At 46.4% G+C, this 15,156-nt stretch overlaps 1 protein-coding gene and 1 long non-coding RNA gene across 2 annotated transcripts in view; one reads left to right on the top strand and one right to left on the bottom strand.

Annotated features, from left to right (window-relative positions):
• Positions 1-12,876, bottom strand: part of ACO1 (aconitase 1) — a 53,115-nt gene extending 40,239 nt beyond the window's left edge. Inside the window, exons 1-2 of the mRNA XM_082204736.1 lie at positions 12,720-12,876; positions 12-130 (exon numbers count right to left, since the gene is read on the bottom strand). Coding sequence (XP_082060862.1) covers positions 12-108 — 97 coding nt within the window. The 5' untranslated portion in view covers positions 109-130; positions 12,720-12,876. The remainder of the gene's footprint in view (positions 1-11; positions 131-12,719) is intronic.
• On the top strand, positions 11,210-14,740 carry LOC309522160. The gene is made up of 3 exons (XR_014214930.1): positions 11,210-11,933; positions 13,406-13,650; positions 13,781-14,740. It is a non-coding gene; the product is annotated as an uncharacterized lncRNA (long non-coding RNA).
• The last annotated feature ends 416 nt before the right edge of the window (positions 14,741-15,156 follow it).

Below are 15,156 nucleotides of genomic sequence, written 5' to 3' on the forward strand. Positions count from 1 at the left end.
AACCAACGTACCATATCTTGGGTCTCCCAGACGGTTCAAATTGAAGAATTTTTTTGTGGCTTGGCTTGGGTCCAGCGGTTCCCCAAGATGCGCAAAAGGGTTGCTCATGGCTGAAATATCTTGGAAGTCACTGCAAATACAAGATGGGGTCACGCCAAGTTAAAAGCTGGAGCAAGTTAAACTTTTATTGTTATTTATTCGATGTGTTAGTCCCTTCACCATCAGGTCCCGGGTAGGTTTAAAATTCAGTATTAAAAACATTTTAAAACAAATTACAGTCACAGGAATAGGATGGGTCCTAATAACATGCATCTCAGGTGCCAAAGACCAAGGCCTTATATGTACAAATCTGGAATAACCTGCATATAGTCAGATTACACATTCACTACGTTTTCTAAAAATTGCAGTTCTTACATAAATTGCAAACCAGTTCATCAGTTTTAACAGACAGTTCTCTCAAAAATCCCTTTGGAAATATAAAAACAGAAGCATAGAAACAGCAGGGCATCTTTCCACACACACACACACCTCCAAATATTTCCAGTACACCTTAGAAGGTGTTCCCTCTCTTTATTCCCTGCCTTATTTCTTGCCTACCTTTGGTGCATCTCTCACATCACTGGGCTCAACACTTGATTTGGTCTTCTTAACTTTCAAAGTGGGACGCAGGTGGCGCTGTGGTCTAAACCACTGAGCCTTGGGCTTGCCGATCAGAAGGTCGGCGGTTCAAATCCGAAAGCACGTCAAAGTGCAAGTAGATAAATAGGTACCACTCCGGGGGGAAGGTAAATGGCATTTCCGTGCACTGCTCTGGTTCGCCAGAAGCGGCTTAGTCATGCTGGCCACATGACCCAGAAGCTGTACACCGGCTCCCTCAGCCAGTAAAGCGAGATGGGCGCTGCAACCCCAGAGTCAGCCATGACTGGACATAACGGTCAGGGGTATCTTTACCTTTTTTTTAACTTGCAAAGTGCCTCTGCAGTCTTTTTGTAAGACAATCTTCAAAAATGTTTCAGTGCCAGCCTGAACACCTCTGCCAAGCCCAATTATACATTTACTTAAATCTCCAAATTAGAAGGTTCCATGAACATTAGGAACACAGGGAAGCTATAATAATAATAAAAAAAACTAGAGAAGCATAGCAAGAGAATAAACAGTTTGGTGCATCTTGGTGGGGGGCATATTTTGGAAAGGAAACCCTCACGGGGGGGGGCTGGTTAAGCATGAGTTTTTCTCAGGGTTCCATACCACTGCAAACTAACAGAGGAAACATCCCAGACCCTCCAAGAATGTCCTGTTTTTACTTAAAGGTAAAGGGACCCCTGACCATTAGATCCAGTCGTGACCGACTCTGGGGTTTTGGCACTCATCTCGCTTTATTGGCCGAGAGAGCTGGCATACAGTCAGCATGTGGCCAGCATGACTAAGCCACTTCTGGTGAACCAGAGCAGCGCACGGAAACGCCGTTTACCTTCCCGCTGGAGTGGTACCTATTTATCTACTTGCACTTTGACGTGCTTTTGAACTGCTAGGTTGGCAGGAGCAGGGACTGAACAACGGGAGCTCACCCCGTCACGGGGATTCAAACCTCCAACCTTCTGATTGGCAAGCCCTAGGCTCTGTGGTTTAACCCGTGTCCCTCTTTTTACTTAGGATGTTGCTATTTTCATTGGAGAAATGTTGGAGGGTGTAGAGTTATTTGACTCCCGAAGCAATCCTGTATAGGGAAGGTGTTTTTTTAATGTTTAATGTTTTACTATGTTTTTATATCTATGTTGGACACTGCCCAGAGTGGCTGGGGCAACCCAGTAAGATGTGTGGGGTATAAATAGTAATATTATCGTACTATGCAGAACTGGAGAAACTGACATACAAATTGCGAGACAAGGACAACTGTGACTTCAAAGAAGAATGGGAACTTTTTACAAACTACTTAAAAAGACAACAAAATAAATTGGGCTCCTTGGCAGGTTTTGAATAAACATACACAAATTTATTGATTGTTAACATAACAGACAGATAATTTTAGGATTTATATAATTTTACAATATGCAGAGAATAACATGTATTGAGAAATCAGATCGAGGAACTGAGGGAAGTCTTGGGGGGAGGGTTTTTTGGGAAGGGGGGAGGAAAAAAGGGGAGAAAAATAATGAAGATGATTTGTTTTAATAATTTGTTACGTTGAAACTCTTAATAAAACCTAATAAAAACTAAAAAAAAGTAATATTATCATTATGGAATGGGACGTCCCTATTTTCATTGGAGAATTGTTGGAATATGTATGATATTCCTGGTTTTCACTGAAAGACTGGAGAAGGGAATGGTGCCCATAAATGCACAGAATCCGCCAGTTCATTTAACTTAATGGTTATCTGCTGTCATTCATGTTGCTGCTTCTCCAAACAGGAGCTGGCGGAAACCAAGTCATCCATCAAGAAAGAAGAGAGAAACTAAGCAGTTGTGCAAACGCCCACAAATCTGTGCTGACTTGAGGCTGCCAGCAGCCAGTCACAGAAACCAGGTTGCATTAGAATAAACAAGAACTCCACCTACATACACTTGCAAAATTCGGTGGGGAGGGGAGAGAAATAAATGCAGCAGACATGTCACTTCATGTCAGATCATTTATACTGCTGCTGAACTACAACTCCCATCATGCCCTGGCCATTGGATATGCTGGGCTGGGGCTGATAGGAGTTGGAGTCTAGCGATTCCTGCTTTGCAGGGGGTTGGACTCGATGGCCCTTGTGGTCTCTTCCAACTCTATGATTCTATGAACATTTGGAGGGTCACAGGTTTTGCAACCCCGATTTAAGCCAGCAGCCAGGTGAGGTGGGTGTCTATTTACAACCAGGTTAAAAGTTAAAGGGACCCCTGACCATTAGGTCCAGTCGTGACCGACTCTGGGGTTGTGCGCTCATCTCGCTCTATAAGCCAAGGGAGCCGGCATTTGTCCGCAGACAGCTTCCGGGTCATGTGGCCAGCATGACTAAGCTGCTTCTGGCGAACCAGAGCAGCACACGGAAATGCCCTTTACCTTCCTGCCAGAGCGGTCCCTATTTATCTACTTGCACCTTGACATGCTTTTGAACTGCTAGGTTGGCAGGAGCAGGGACCGAGCAATGGGAGCTCACCACGTGGTGGGGATTCGAACCGCCAACCTTCTGATCAGCAAGTCCTAGGCTCTGTGGTTTAACCCACAGCGCCACCTGCGTCCCTTCAACCAGGTTATAGATTGCTAAATATCCCTTGAAAAGTAGAACCCAGGATAAACCTGAGCTCTGCTGGTAAATTGTTGATTATTTTGCTTGGCTTTACACATGGAATTAACTGCCACTTTAATAAGAGCTTCCTAAAATAACATTATAACATGGTTATGCTGTGAGCGTGAGAGGAGATTTAAGTTACGTCCCCGTTCCAAGGTATTATTTGCATAACGAGAGACAAGTTATATTCCACAAAGTATAAACATCAGGGCACCAGGATAAAGGTATGTGGAGCAAAGTTCATTTGTTGCAAAAACTGTTTCACAAGTTCCCTTGTATTTTACAGTGGCTGCAAATCCAGCTCTAGAGAGAAAAGTTGAGATTCTGCCACCAGCCTCAAAAAGCAGCAAAGATCTACGCAGTTTGTCTTGACATCTGGATCTTAAACATAAATGAATTCTATACATTTCCCAATTTTCCACCGCAGAGGAGCAACGGCACCATTATAGCCCAGGCAGAATGATGCCTTTGATTACTCGTTCTTCTGATTATACAGTCCCAGTGCTGCAACAGGCAGACCATTTACACGGCAGACACCATGCTACTTACAAACTTGCTCTGCAGAGAATGGATGCCATTCAGTGCAGAAGCTTATTCCAAAGCCAAGCCAACAGCCAGAGAAATAGAAGCTTTAAGGGTGTTTATGATCTAATGAAGAAACAGGAGGAAGCGTCTGGGATATTTGGGCAAATGGTTAAACCTCTCGCCTAGTAAAAATACAGTGGTACCTCGGGTTAAATACACTTCAGGTTACATACGCTTCAGGTTACAGACTCCGCTAACCCAGAAATAGTACCTCGGGTTAAGAACTTTGCTTCAGGATGAGAACAGAAATCGGGCGGCGGCGGTGCAGCGGCAGCAGGAGGCCCCATTAGCTAAAGTGGTGCTTCAGGTTAAGAACAGTTTCAGGTTAAGAACGGACCTCCGGAATGAATTAAGTACTTAACCCGAGGTACCACTGTAAAAGAAATCTTTCGAAAAGGCAAACCCCGGTGCTCATCAGTTCGCACCATTTCCCTCTAAATTCTGGGATTCTGGATAAAAGAACACTTGCTTTGCTAGCCTGAATCAGCACAGTCATATCTCGGGTTACAGACGCTTCTGGTTGCGTGATTTCGGGTTGCGCACCGCACTGAACCCAGAAGTACCGGAACGGGTTACTTCCAGGTTTTGGCGCTTGTGCATGCACAGAAACGCTAAATCGCGCTTTTTGCGTGCGCAGAAGCGCTGAATCGCGACCCACGCGTGAGCAGATGCAGCGCTGTGGGTTGTGAACGTGCTTCCCGCATGGATCATGTTTGCAACACTGTAGTTAGAATTTCTTGGTTCAGGAGAAAACCGCTCCTCTTCTGGGTGGGGCGATGTTGCAGTCAGACCTCGTGGTTTCCACACACAGCAGGGTCTGGCCATAGCTCCCGTGTCATCCGGGATGTCCCTGGCCACATTGTGGCCCCCAGCCAGCCAATCCGGGTGGCTGGGGTGTGGCTTAACCCAGTGGCGTAGCATGGGTTGTCAGCACCCGGGGCAAGGCAAGTAATTTGCGCCCCCTAACCCGTGGATTTGCGCCCCCTAACCCTAACCCCCAGATGTTGTGCCCGGTGCGGCTGCACCCCCTGCACCCCCCACGCTACGCCACTGGCTTACCCCATTTAAAGCAGCCGCGTGGCCAGGGAGTCCTCCTTTTTTGGCTCCCGCTTCCACGGTTCCTGTCCTGCTTCCATGGTTCCTGTCCGAAGCCCGGGTGGAGACTAGGGCCATGGCATGACCTTCCAGTGACTCTGGGGGAAGCTATGAGTTGATGTGCATCAACAGGCCTCCCCCTACTGGTGGTTAACCCTTGTGAGATTTCATGCATGTCGAGCAGGAGTCGGATATCGCCGTTCAAGCCAATGCCTAAGCCAATACAGTGGTACCTCTGGTTGCAAACAGGATCCGTTCCAGAGGCCAGTTCGCAACATGAAAAGAGAGCAACCTGAAGTGGCATATCTGCACAGGTGCGCGGTGCAATTTAGTGCAGGTGCGCATGCAAGAACCGTGATTTAGCGCTTCTGCGCATGTGCAAGCGGCGAAACACAGAAGTAACCCTTTCTGGTACTTCTGGGTCGCTGCGGGATGTAACCTGAAAGAATGCAACATGAAGCAAACGTAACATGAGGTATGACTGTACCGTTCACATTCTGTAACCAATAAAGTTATGTCCTAAATTTGTCCATTTAACCTTATACAGTGGTACCTCGGGTTAAGTACTTAATTCATTCTGGAGGTCTGTTCTTAACCTGAAACTGTTCTTAACCTGAAGCACCACTTTAGCTAATGGGGCCTCCCGCTGCTGCTGCGCAGCCGGAGCACGATTTCTGTTCTCATCCTGAAGCAAAGTTCTTAACCTGAAGCACTATTTCTGGGTTAGTGGAGTCTGTAACCTGAAGCGTATGTAACCTGAAGCGTATGTAACCCGAGGTACCACTGTATACGGTGTCAAAGTGTTATTATTCTACATAGGAGGGGAGCCTCGGGGTCTTGACACACAACAAGAGGATCTATCCAAAGCTCCTTAAAACAAGGTTGTTGTTGCCTAAATGGAATGTCTCATTGCCATTTGGGGGCAAGATGGCTTTACATATGGCACTATGCCCAAATTGCCCCTTAGCATTTTAGCAAAGAGCTAGTTTAATATGCATATGATTTCCAAAGGTTGCATCCTGGTACCTGATCATTCCCTTAAGGATATTTGGCAAGGAGGGCAATACCTACCTTTAGTACAAGGGGTTGGAGCAACACTGGGTGAGATTTTGCAAGCCTACTAATTCAAGAAATTTCAACAGCCAAGAGGAGCTGAAGTAATTCGCAAACTGATTTAATCTACACAGCAAAGTCTTCAATCTTGATTACTACTGTATTTAAATCACTTTATCTCCATTAGAGACACTACCCTTAATTGGCATATATCTGCAGTTGCTTCATGATAATGGGAACCTAACGTTTAAAAATGAGATCTTAATAAAGTAAGGTTTAAACCTTAATTCCATGTCCCATGTCTGTTTATTCACTTTGTACTGCCCCACCTCCTGTCCTGCCCCCCTCTCTAAAGGTAAAGGGACCCCTGACCATTAGGTCCAGTCGTGACTGACTCTGAGGTTGCAGCACTCATCTCGCTTTATTGGCCAAGGGAGCTGGCGTACAGCTTCCGGGTCATGTGGCCAGCATGACTAAGCCGCTTCTGGCGAACCAGAGCAGTGCACGGAAACACTGTTTACCTTCCCACCAGAGTGGTACCTATTTATCTACTTGCACTTGACATGCTTTCGAACTGCTAGGTTGGCAGGAGCAGGGACTAAGCAACAGGAGCTCATCCCGTCGCGGGGATTCGAACTGCCGACCTTCTGATCAGCAAGTCCTAGGCTCTGTAATTTAACCCACAGCACTACCCGCGTCCCTCTCTACTTGCAGCGAAATTAGGGATACACTTTCCCCATTTTCTCTATGAGTAGGAATGAGCAGCCTTTGCTTATAATGAACACAAAATCTCCCCAGTCCAGTTGTTCATTTCTGTTAACAGTAATGGGAACTAGGGACTGGATAAGGTTTTTCCCCGGTCTCATCACAGGGCGAGTAAAATCCTGCAGTACAAGTAACCAACAGATAGGCACTTACTTGAAATAATATGAAAAATTCATTCTATTTCCAACGTTCAGGACAGAGCGCCGTTACTTATAGGGCCACAATGGCACCACGCATGCACAAGAAGTAGACACCAGCAGACCCGGGGGGGGGGTGAGGGGGTAGGTTTGCAGAGATAGAAAAAATACTCCTTAAGAGGAGATAGAGATAGAAAAATACTCCTTAAGAGGAGTGGGGAACCCTCAAAGCAGCCCAATGAGGACTGAGTGTGCTTAGAGGCAATGGGATGCTGGTGTGAGGGAGAATGGAATGGAGTACAGTGGTACCTCGGGTTACAGACGCTTCAGGTTACAGACGCTTCAGATTACAGACTCCGCTAATCCAGAAATAGTACCTCGGGTTAAGAACTTCGCTTCAGGACGAGAACAGAAATTGTGTGGCGGCGGCGGCAGGAGGCCCCATTAGCTAAAGTGGTACCTCAGGTTAAGAACAGTTTCAGGTTAAGAACGGACCTCCAGAACTAATTAAGTTCTTAACCCGAGGTACCACTGTATCATGAAGAGGACATGGCTGGGGCAGCCACAGTGAACAGAAGCACTCCACACCACAAAGTTTCTTACGAGTTTTACTCTTCAGAAATATGATCCCCTGAAATAAAAGGAAGTCCCTTCCTACTGTACATGGCTATGATGGGATACCAGATGAACCACAACTGAACTTTTAAATTGCACTGCCTGTAGGTTTCTTCCAAAGCCTTGACAACCAGGCAGAAACTGAAGAAAGAAAAAAGAAAAACCCCACCGTTATGTAACTTTGTAAATTTCAGCATGTAAATGTTTCTCTGTTTCCAGGGGAAAGCATTCACAAAGAGATTAGAGATTTGACAGCAGCCAATTTATGCATTTAATCCAGATCACAGTAGCTCTGACCGTTGCCCTAAATACAGCCTTTTCTGATGTCACAAAGCACAGATGTGTTGCTTTTCGACTGAAAAACCGAGGTACCCGTGTGCTCTTTTTCCGCCTTCACATCAACCCCTGAACTTGTCACATCCGAACCATGTGTTTAAAAGCACAACGGTTCCCTGCAAAGAATCATGGGAGCTGCAGTTTTCCTCTCTGAATTCCCGCAGTTCCCAGGATTCTTTACAGGGTGGGTGAAGCTTTAAATGTATGGTGCAGAGGTTTTGAACAAGGTTCTTACAAGGCTTTCTTGTTGACCACAAGGCAAAAGCGTAGTGCTCACACTTCTCTTTGGCAACAACACCTGAGAAATACCAAGCAACGGTTGGTGAATGGTGAATGGCTAACATTTACAAAAGGTTTACATCGTTCCAGATGTCATTTTATTTGTCTACCAGACCTTCGTTCTGGGAACACCTGAGGAACAGATTTGTTACAGATTGTTTTCTCAGCTGCAATCTGGTACTCAACAGATGTTTTTGACTACAGCTTCCATCAGCCTCAGCTAGCCAAAAGTCAGGAATGATGGGCATTGGAGTCCTAAGTATTTGGCTGCCGCCAAGTTAGGGATGGCTGTTTTAGGAGATGGGATAGCTTCTTTCTAGGTAAGCCATAAGAGTGTTTGTTTATGGACAAAGGGAACTCCTTCCCCCCCGCCCAAAAAAAATACTTTGGTTTTCATAGCAAATGTCCTCTCCAACCCCAGATCATATGCTCTCTTTGCCGGTTTCCAGGATTACCGTATTTTTCACTCTATAAAACGCACTTTTCCACTCCTAAAAAGTAAGGGGAAATATGTGTGCGTCTTATGCAGCGAATGCAGGTGGGAGGCTCTGCTCAGCGCTCCCTTTAAAAAGCTGCGTGAAACCTTAATAAATATCATTTTTTAAAAAAAGCTGTGTGGAGTGTGTGTGCGGGTCATGGGGGAGCCTTCATCCCGCTGCCCGGGAGAGGTTGCGTACAACTAACTTTTTATTTATTATATTGATAAGCGTAAATTAATACACAATTCACATAAGCGACAAATTGTTAATATCACATTTTTAGCGAAAATTATTAATACATGTTTAATTTGGGGTTGGGACGCAGGAGGCGCTGTGGGTTAAACCACAGAGCCTAGGACTTGCCGATCAGAAGGTCAGTGGTTCGAATCCCTGTGACGGGTGAGCTCCCTTTGCTTAGTCCCTGCTCCTGCCAACCTAGCAGTTCAAAGTGCAAGTAGATAAATAGGTATCGCTCTGGCAGGAAGATAAATGGCGTTTCCGTGCGCTGCTCTGCTTCACCAGAAGCGGCTTAGTCATGCTGGCCACATGACCCGGAAGCTGTACGCCGGCTCCCTCAGCCAATAAAGCAAGATGAGCCCCACAACCCCAGAGTCAGCCACGACAAGACCTAATGGTCAGGGGTCCCTTTAACTTTACCTTTAATTTGGTGTTGACAATAAAAATATTGGTACCATACTTCAGTTTTCAAAACACTCTACTCTTTATTGTTAAACCCCTTAGCATACACTTTGAGGCTTCAAAGCACATACATTTCAGTAATCCTTGAGTGTCAGCCAAGCACAAAAAATGGAACCCAGACTTTTTGAGGTGCTCAAAAATGGAGAATCTTTCAGCGCAAAATGCATCTGGCACCCTGCTAATTTCAAACCCTGCACAAACCCCACTTGAGGGGTTACCTATGCTCATTCTTGCCGGATCCTCATGCATCTGCATGCATCACTGTTCTGGGCATACATCTTGAATGTAGGAATGACAGTCCAGAGCAGTGGTTCATGAACAGGGCAACTTCTTCAAGGCAGATAACGATACTTGCATCACAAGTGAGCGAATGGGCCTAACACAACCACTGCAAACACATGGTAGAATTACCTGCCCTCAGAAGAGGCTTGTTGGAAAAAGACGCAGCAAAGCAGTGAATCACACAGAGACACAGAAGACAGACTCTTCTGTGGATGGGCACTCTGGCTCACGGGAGCCATTTTATAACTCAGGACACACCAGAATGATCTGGCACACTGGGAAAATACAAGGGTAGCCTTCCACATGAGAGTTTTGATCTGAGTACAAGGTTGCAACAGCAAGCTGTCTGCAACACCCTGGCACCACATTGTACAGAGTTTGATGGATTGTATCACCACGTTGCAAAAGCTTGAATTATGTTGCACTCCTCAAACACTGTAAACATTATTCCAGTTTATTGACAATGGGCAACAGCGGCAGCGGGAGGGTGGGTGGGTGGGGATAAAATTGTTACAGCACTCCTCACCTAAAATGAAGAGGCAAAACGAATGTGTGATTATGTGTAATCTGAGAAGGCACTGTGTCTGCTGTTAGATTACAAGAAAGCTAGTATTTCTAGCAAAATTCTAGAATAAGGGTAAAAGTGTTCCCCTGTCACTGCCAGGACTGTGTATTCTTTGCACTGCTGTTAATTTCTTTTGTATGATTTTTTTAAACGCAGTAAATAAATAATATCTCCTGCAGTATCTACTGTGGAAGGTACAGTATCCCTGACAGATAACCAGCCAGTCTCTCCTTAAACGCTTCCAGTTGGGCACAGCCCACCACCTCCTGAAGCAGTCTGCTTCACTTTCGAACAAAACGGCAATGGTGCCCACCTGAAAGGTGCTGGATTTGAGTTCTGGTGAGCGCCAGCTAGAAAAACAATTCCCGATGCTACTGCATATACAACCGGGGTAAGGAACCTTTGACCCATCAGCTGCTGAACTACAACACCCATCAGCCTGGACCAGTATGGCCAACGGCCAGGGATGATGGGAGTTCCATGTCTGAAATTAGCCAGGCGTCAGGGTCCAGACTGACGCGGGTTCAATTGCGACCATGTGGAGATCTCTGAAGGCCAGACGGGCAACTGGGGACAGCAGATTGGTTTGGACTCAGTCTGACCCTCATGCTTCCCTCCCCTTATGGTTTTGACTTTTAAAATGAGGGTGCATTTTAAATTGCATTTTAACCTGTATTTTAAATTGTTTTCTTTTTCTTTTTCTTATTATGTTTTTACTGAAATTTTATTGGTGTTAGCCCCCTGAGCCCGGCTCTGGCTGGGGAGGGCGGGGTATAAATAAAATTTATTATTATTATTATTATTATTATTATTATTATTATTATTATTATTAAAATGCCCTTTGGAAAAGGATCTGAAATATTTCCCTTGAAATCTGAATTTGTTTCATGTTGTAAATCGCTTTGAGACATTCTATTGTGGCGACCGTAACATACCGTATTTTTCACTCTATAAGATGCACCAGACCACAAGACGCACGTAGTTTTTGGAGGAGGAAAACAAGAAAAAAATATATTCTGAATCTCAGAAGCCAGAACAGCAAGAGGGATTGCTGCGCAGCGAAAGCAGTGATCCCTTTTGCTGTTCTGGCTTCTGGGATAGCTGCGCAGCCTGCATTCGCTCCATAAGACGCACACACATTTCCCCTTACTTTTTAGGAGGGAAAAAGTGAGTCTTATAGAGCAAAAAATACGGTAGCTTTAAGGTGCCATTCAGCAGTTAGCTTATGCATCTGAGTTTCTGATGCTGTGAGTTCTAGTTTAGCAACATCTGGAGGGTAAAAAGACTCTCAAACACAACACAGGCTAGAATCACTTCAACATTACCTGCGATGCCACCTGCTCTCTCCTCCTCACCAATACTGACCCTCCCAGGACAGCACACTTCTCACCCCATACTGTGCTGTTAAGAGAAGATGATCTGCAAGATCCTAGAAACTTAAAATGCTCAGCAAGACTGAATCTGTAAGCACCTTGATCTCCCTTTCAATACACACAGAAGCCCACTTGGGAGAGGACCTCCAAACCAAAAATGGTCCTCTGCAGTTGAGAAATAAGCCTCTGTCTTTGGAAAACCAACCCTGAACTTTGCTCTTGCTTGACAAGCAGGCCAAGCAGAGGAGGGGAGGGAAAGAAAGGCAGGCGATCTGAACAGAGAAAACAGGAGGAGACAACAGGCAGAGAAACGTGTTTTTTTAAGACCGCCAAGGATAAATGGAAAATGCAATCCAACACACTGTCTACTCAGAAGACAGTCAGCAGTGACTACTTGCTAGGTAAAGACTGCAGCCTTTGAAATAAATCTTTAAGCAAATCAAGAGCCGTTAAGCTTAATGCTGGTCTTTTTATTTTTATTTTCATCCCCAGCAAACTTGCAATCTCAAACTGAAGTGTTGCCACATCCATGGATGAGTAAGCATGCAATCCTAAGCAAAATTCACCAGAAGTCAAGGCGGTTTCCTTCTTTTGAAACGTGGCGAGGAAGGGAACTGCGAGGTCCTTTTTACGAGGGACACATCCCTGCACCCTTTCCATATTCTTTATAAAAAAGAGAGACAGAGAGAGAAATTTAAAGTTGGGCGGGAATCCTTTCCCCAAACATGACCCTTTAACGAGCTCCAAAAGTGACCTGGCCCGCACCTGCAAGCCCGCTTTGGAGCAAGAAACGGGAGAGAGAGAAAGAGAGAGAGAGAGAGAGAGACGTCGCTTAGGATCGCGCGCAGCTAGAAGCAAAGGCCCCGGGCAGGGCGACCCTTCCCGTATTTTACTCGTCCTGACTGCATCGGGGGCTTCTACTCCCAGGAAAGCGAGGTTAGGCCCGCCGCCGCCCGGGGCTTCTGGCCAAAGAGGATCGGGCTGCGCGCCCCACAGGATCGGGCTGCGCGCCCAGGCAGCCTCGACCTTCGGCCCGCTCCGCCCGCCTTGCAGAAGAAAGCCCTCCCTGCTTCCTCCCGAGCAAGCGCGGCCTCCTGGCCGGGCTTCCTCTCGAGTAAGGAAGCGGCGTCTGCGGCTCCTCGCGGGGGGGGGGGGAGGCGGAGAGGCTCCGCGAACGCGGCGCTTACCTGCGCGGCAGGAGGGTCGCGAAGCGGCGAAGGGCGCGCGCAGGTTAGGCGCCCCGAGACCGGCGCCTGCGAAGCAGCAGCAGCAGCAGCAGCAGCGGGGGCCGCGCCACTCTCGCTCCGCCCACCGCCCAGCTGGCCGTTCCCACGGCCCACCCACCTCGGGTCGCAGCAGGAGGCGGACGCGTCCCTTCCTCCCGCCCTCCCGCCGCCTCGGGGGAGACTTGCCTCCGCCTCCGCGGCTCGGCTTCTCCCGCGCCCTCTGCTGGGCTGCTGCGGAGAAGCGGGGGAAGCAGAGAGCAAGCCTGGGGGGGGGGGAGAGCGGACTGATTTTATCGATCAGTAAAATCAATAAATCAATAAAGATCAATGGCAATACATAGCAATCTGAGGTTCTGCCCCTGTCCTAACAAAAATCCTGCCTACGCCCATGCCCCCCCCAGGGTATTCTAGTCCAAGGGGGCCCACTTGAATGAAATACTGATTTTATTGAACAATAAAATCAATAAATCAATAAAGATCAATGGCAATACATAGCAATCCGAGGTTCTGCCCATGTCCTAACAAAAATCCTGGCTACGCCCATGCCCCCCCCCAGGGTATTCTAGTCCAAGGGGGCCCACTTGAATGAAATGCTGATTTTATCGATCATTAAAATAAATTGAAATCAATATTATTGCTTCCCCAAGGGGGTCCTAGAATCGTAAGGAGGACCGGACCCTCGGAAGGAGCACGGTTGTGGGAATGCCAGAGACCACACCAGGATTGGCGAAAAAGCAAAGTCTGATCTTTATTTTCAAAGAACAGAAGACTGTTGGACGGAGTGAGACCCTTGAACAAAGGAACTGCCTTTACTTAAATACCTTTTCATTTCCATACTGATCAACGATACAGAAAAATGACAGAAACGGCGCGAAGAGAGGATTAACATAAGGTAAATGGGATGTTGTAAGATCTTGGATGGTGTTAAAGAAGATGTTGTCCGCTTTCAGATTGGGAACAAAAGGTGGTTTTTCCTTTTCAACAGATCTTGACTAACAGTTCTGTTTTTGCTTCATTTTCAGAAGGAATTCCGGAGGTTTTGGGGTGATCGGTATGCAGATTAAATGGCTGGATATTTGGGAAACGGTTGTCAGTGTTGGTGTGAAGTTCCGCTCTGCATACTTTTATTAATTAAACTGATTTTATGTTGCATTTTGTGTATACTGTATTCACGATGTCGTTTGTAGACCCAGTAGGTGGCGCTGTGGTGCTTGAATGTATTTTGACAGTTCGTGAACGGCAGAATATTGACAGATCAAGTATACAGCGATGGAAAGTCACATAGAATATAAAATCTTTGGCTACATTCTTCCAGCTACATTTTTCTATTCAAGTTACATTTTCTAGTGTAAGAAAACACTTTTGTAAGATACAAGAAGGTGATACATTTGATAAGAAAAACACTTTTTAGAAAGATACAAAAGGTGACACATTTGATAGAGTCAACAGTTGCATTCCTCAGCTACATTCTTTAGTGGTATTACAGCGATACAGAAGGAATATATACAAGTAAAAAGATACATTCTTTTGTTAGCATAGAAATACGTAACACTGAGAGGTTCATTTATTAACTCCCATCTCTGATCATGGCTTCTCTTAAAAGGTAAAGGGTAAAGGGCCCCCTGACCATTAGGTCCAGTCGTGACCGACTCTGGGGTTGCGGCACTCATCTTGCTTTATTGGCCGAGGGAGCCAGCGTACAGCATGTGGCCAGCATGACTAAGCCGATTCTGGCGAACCAGAGCAGCGCATGGAAACGCTGTTTACCTTCCCGCCAGAGCGGTACCTATTTCTCTACTTGCACTTTGACATGCTTTCGAACTGCTAGGTTGGCAGGAGCAGGGACCGAGCAATCGGAGCTCACCCCGTTGCAGGGATTCAAACCGCCCACCTTCTGATCGGCAAGTCCTAGGCTCTGTGGTTTAACCCACAGCGCCACCCGCGTCCCATGGCTTCTCTTATGACCCAATAAATCAATAAAGATCAATGGCAATACATAGCATTGAGAGCTTCTCCCCCGCCCTATCAAAAATCCTGGCTACGCCCATGCCCCCCACCTCCAGGGTCATCTAGTCCAAGGGGTCCCACTTGAATCAAATATTGATTTTATCAATCAATAAATCAATAAAGATCAATGGCAATACATAGCAATCTGAGGTTCTGTCCCTGCCCTAACAAAAATCCTGGCTAAGCCCACCCCCCCCCCATTTTTTATATACCACCCCAAAAACTCCAACATCCAAAAGGAGGAGAGAGTTACAGTGGGTTTTAAGGGACTTAGAGATGTGGCAAATTGAGGACCGAAAAAGAAGTCGTGGCTTCAGACTCTACACAGCCACTTCTGACACAGGTGTCCATCCGCCTGGCTGAGGAGACGAGGAAAAGGGCACCCTTGGAG

This window comes from Podarcis vaucheri (genome assembly GCF_965113315.1).
Source record: "Podarcis vaucheri genome assembly, chromosome: 17".
Lineage (NCBI taxonomy): Eukaryota > Metazoa > Chordata > Lepidosauria > Squamata > Lacertidae > Podarcis > Podarcis vaucheri.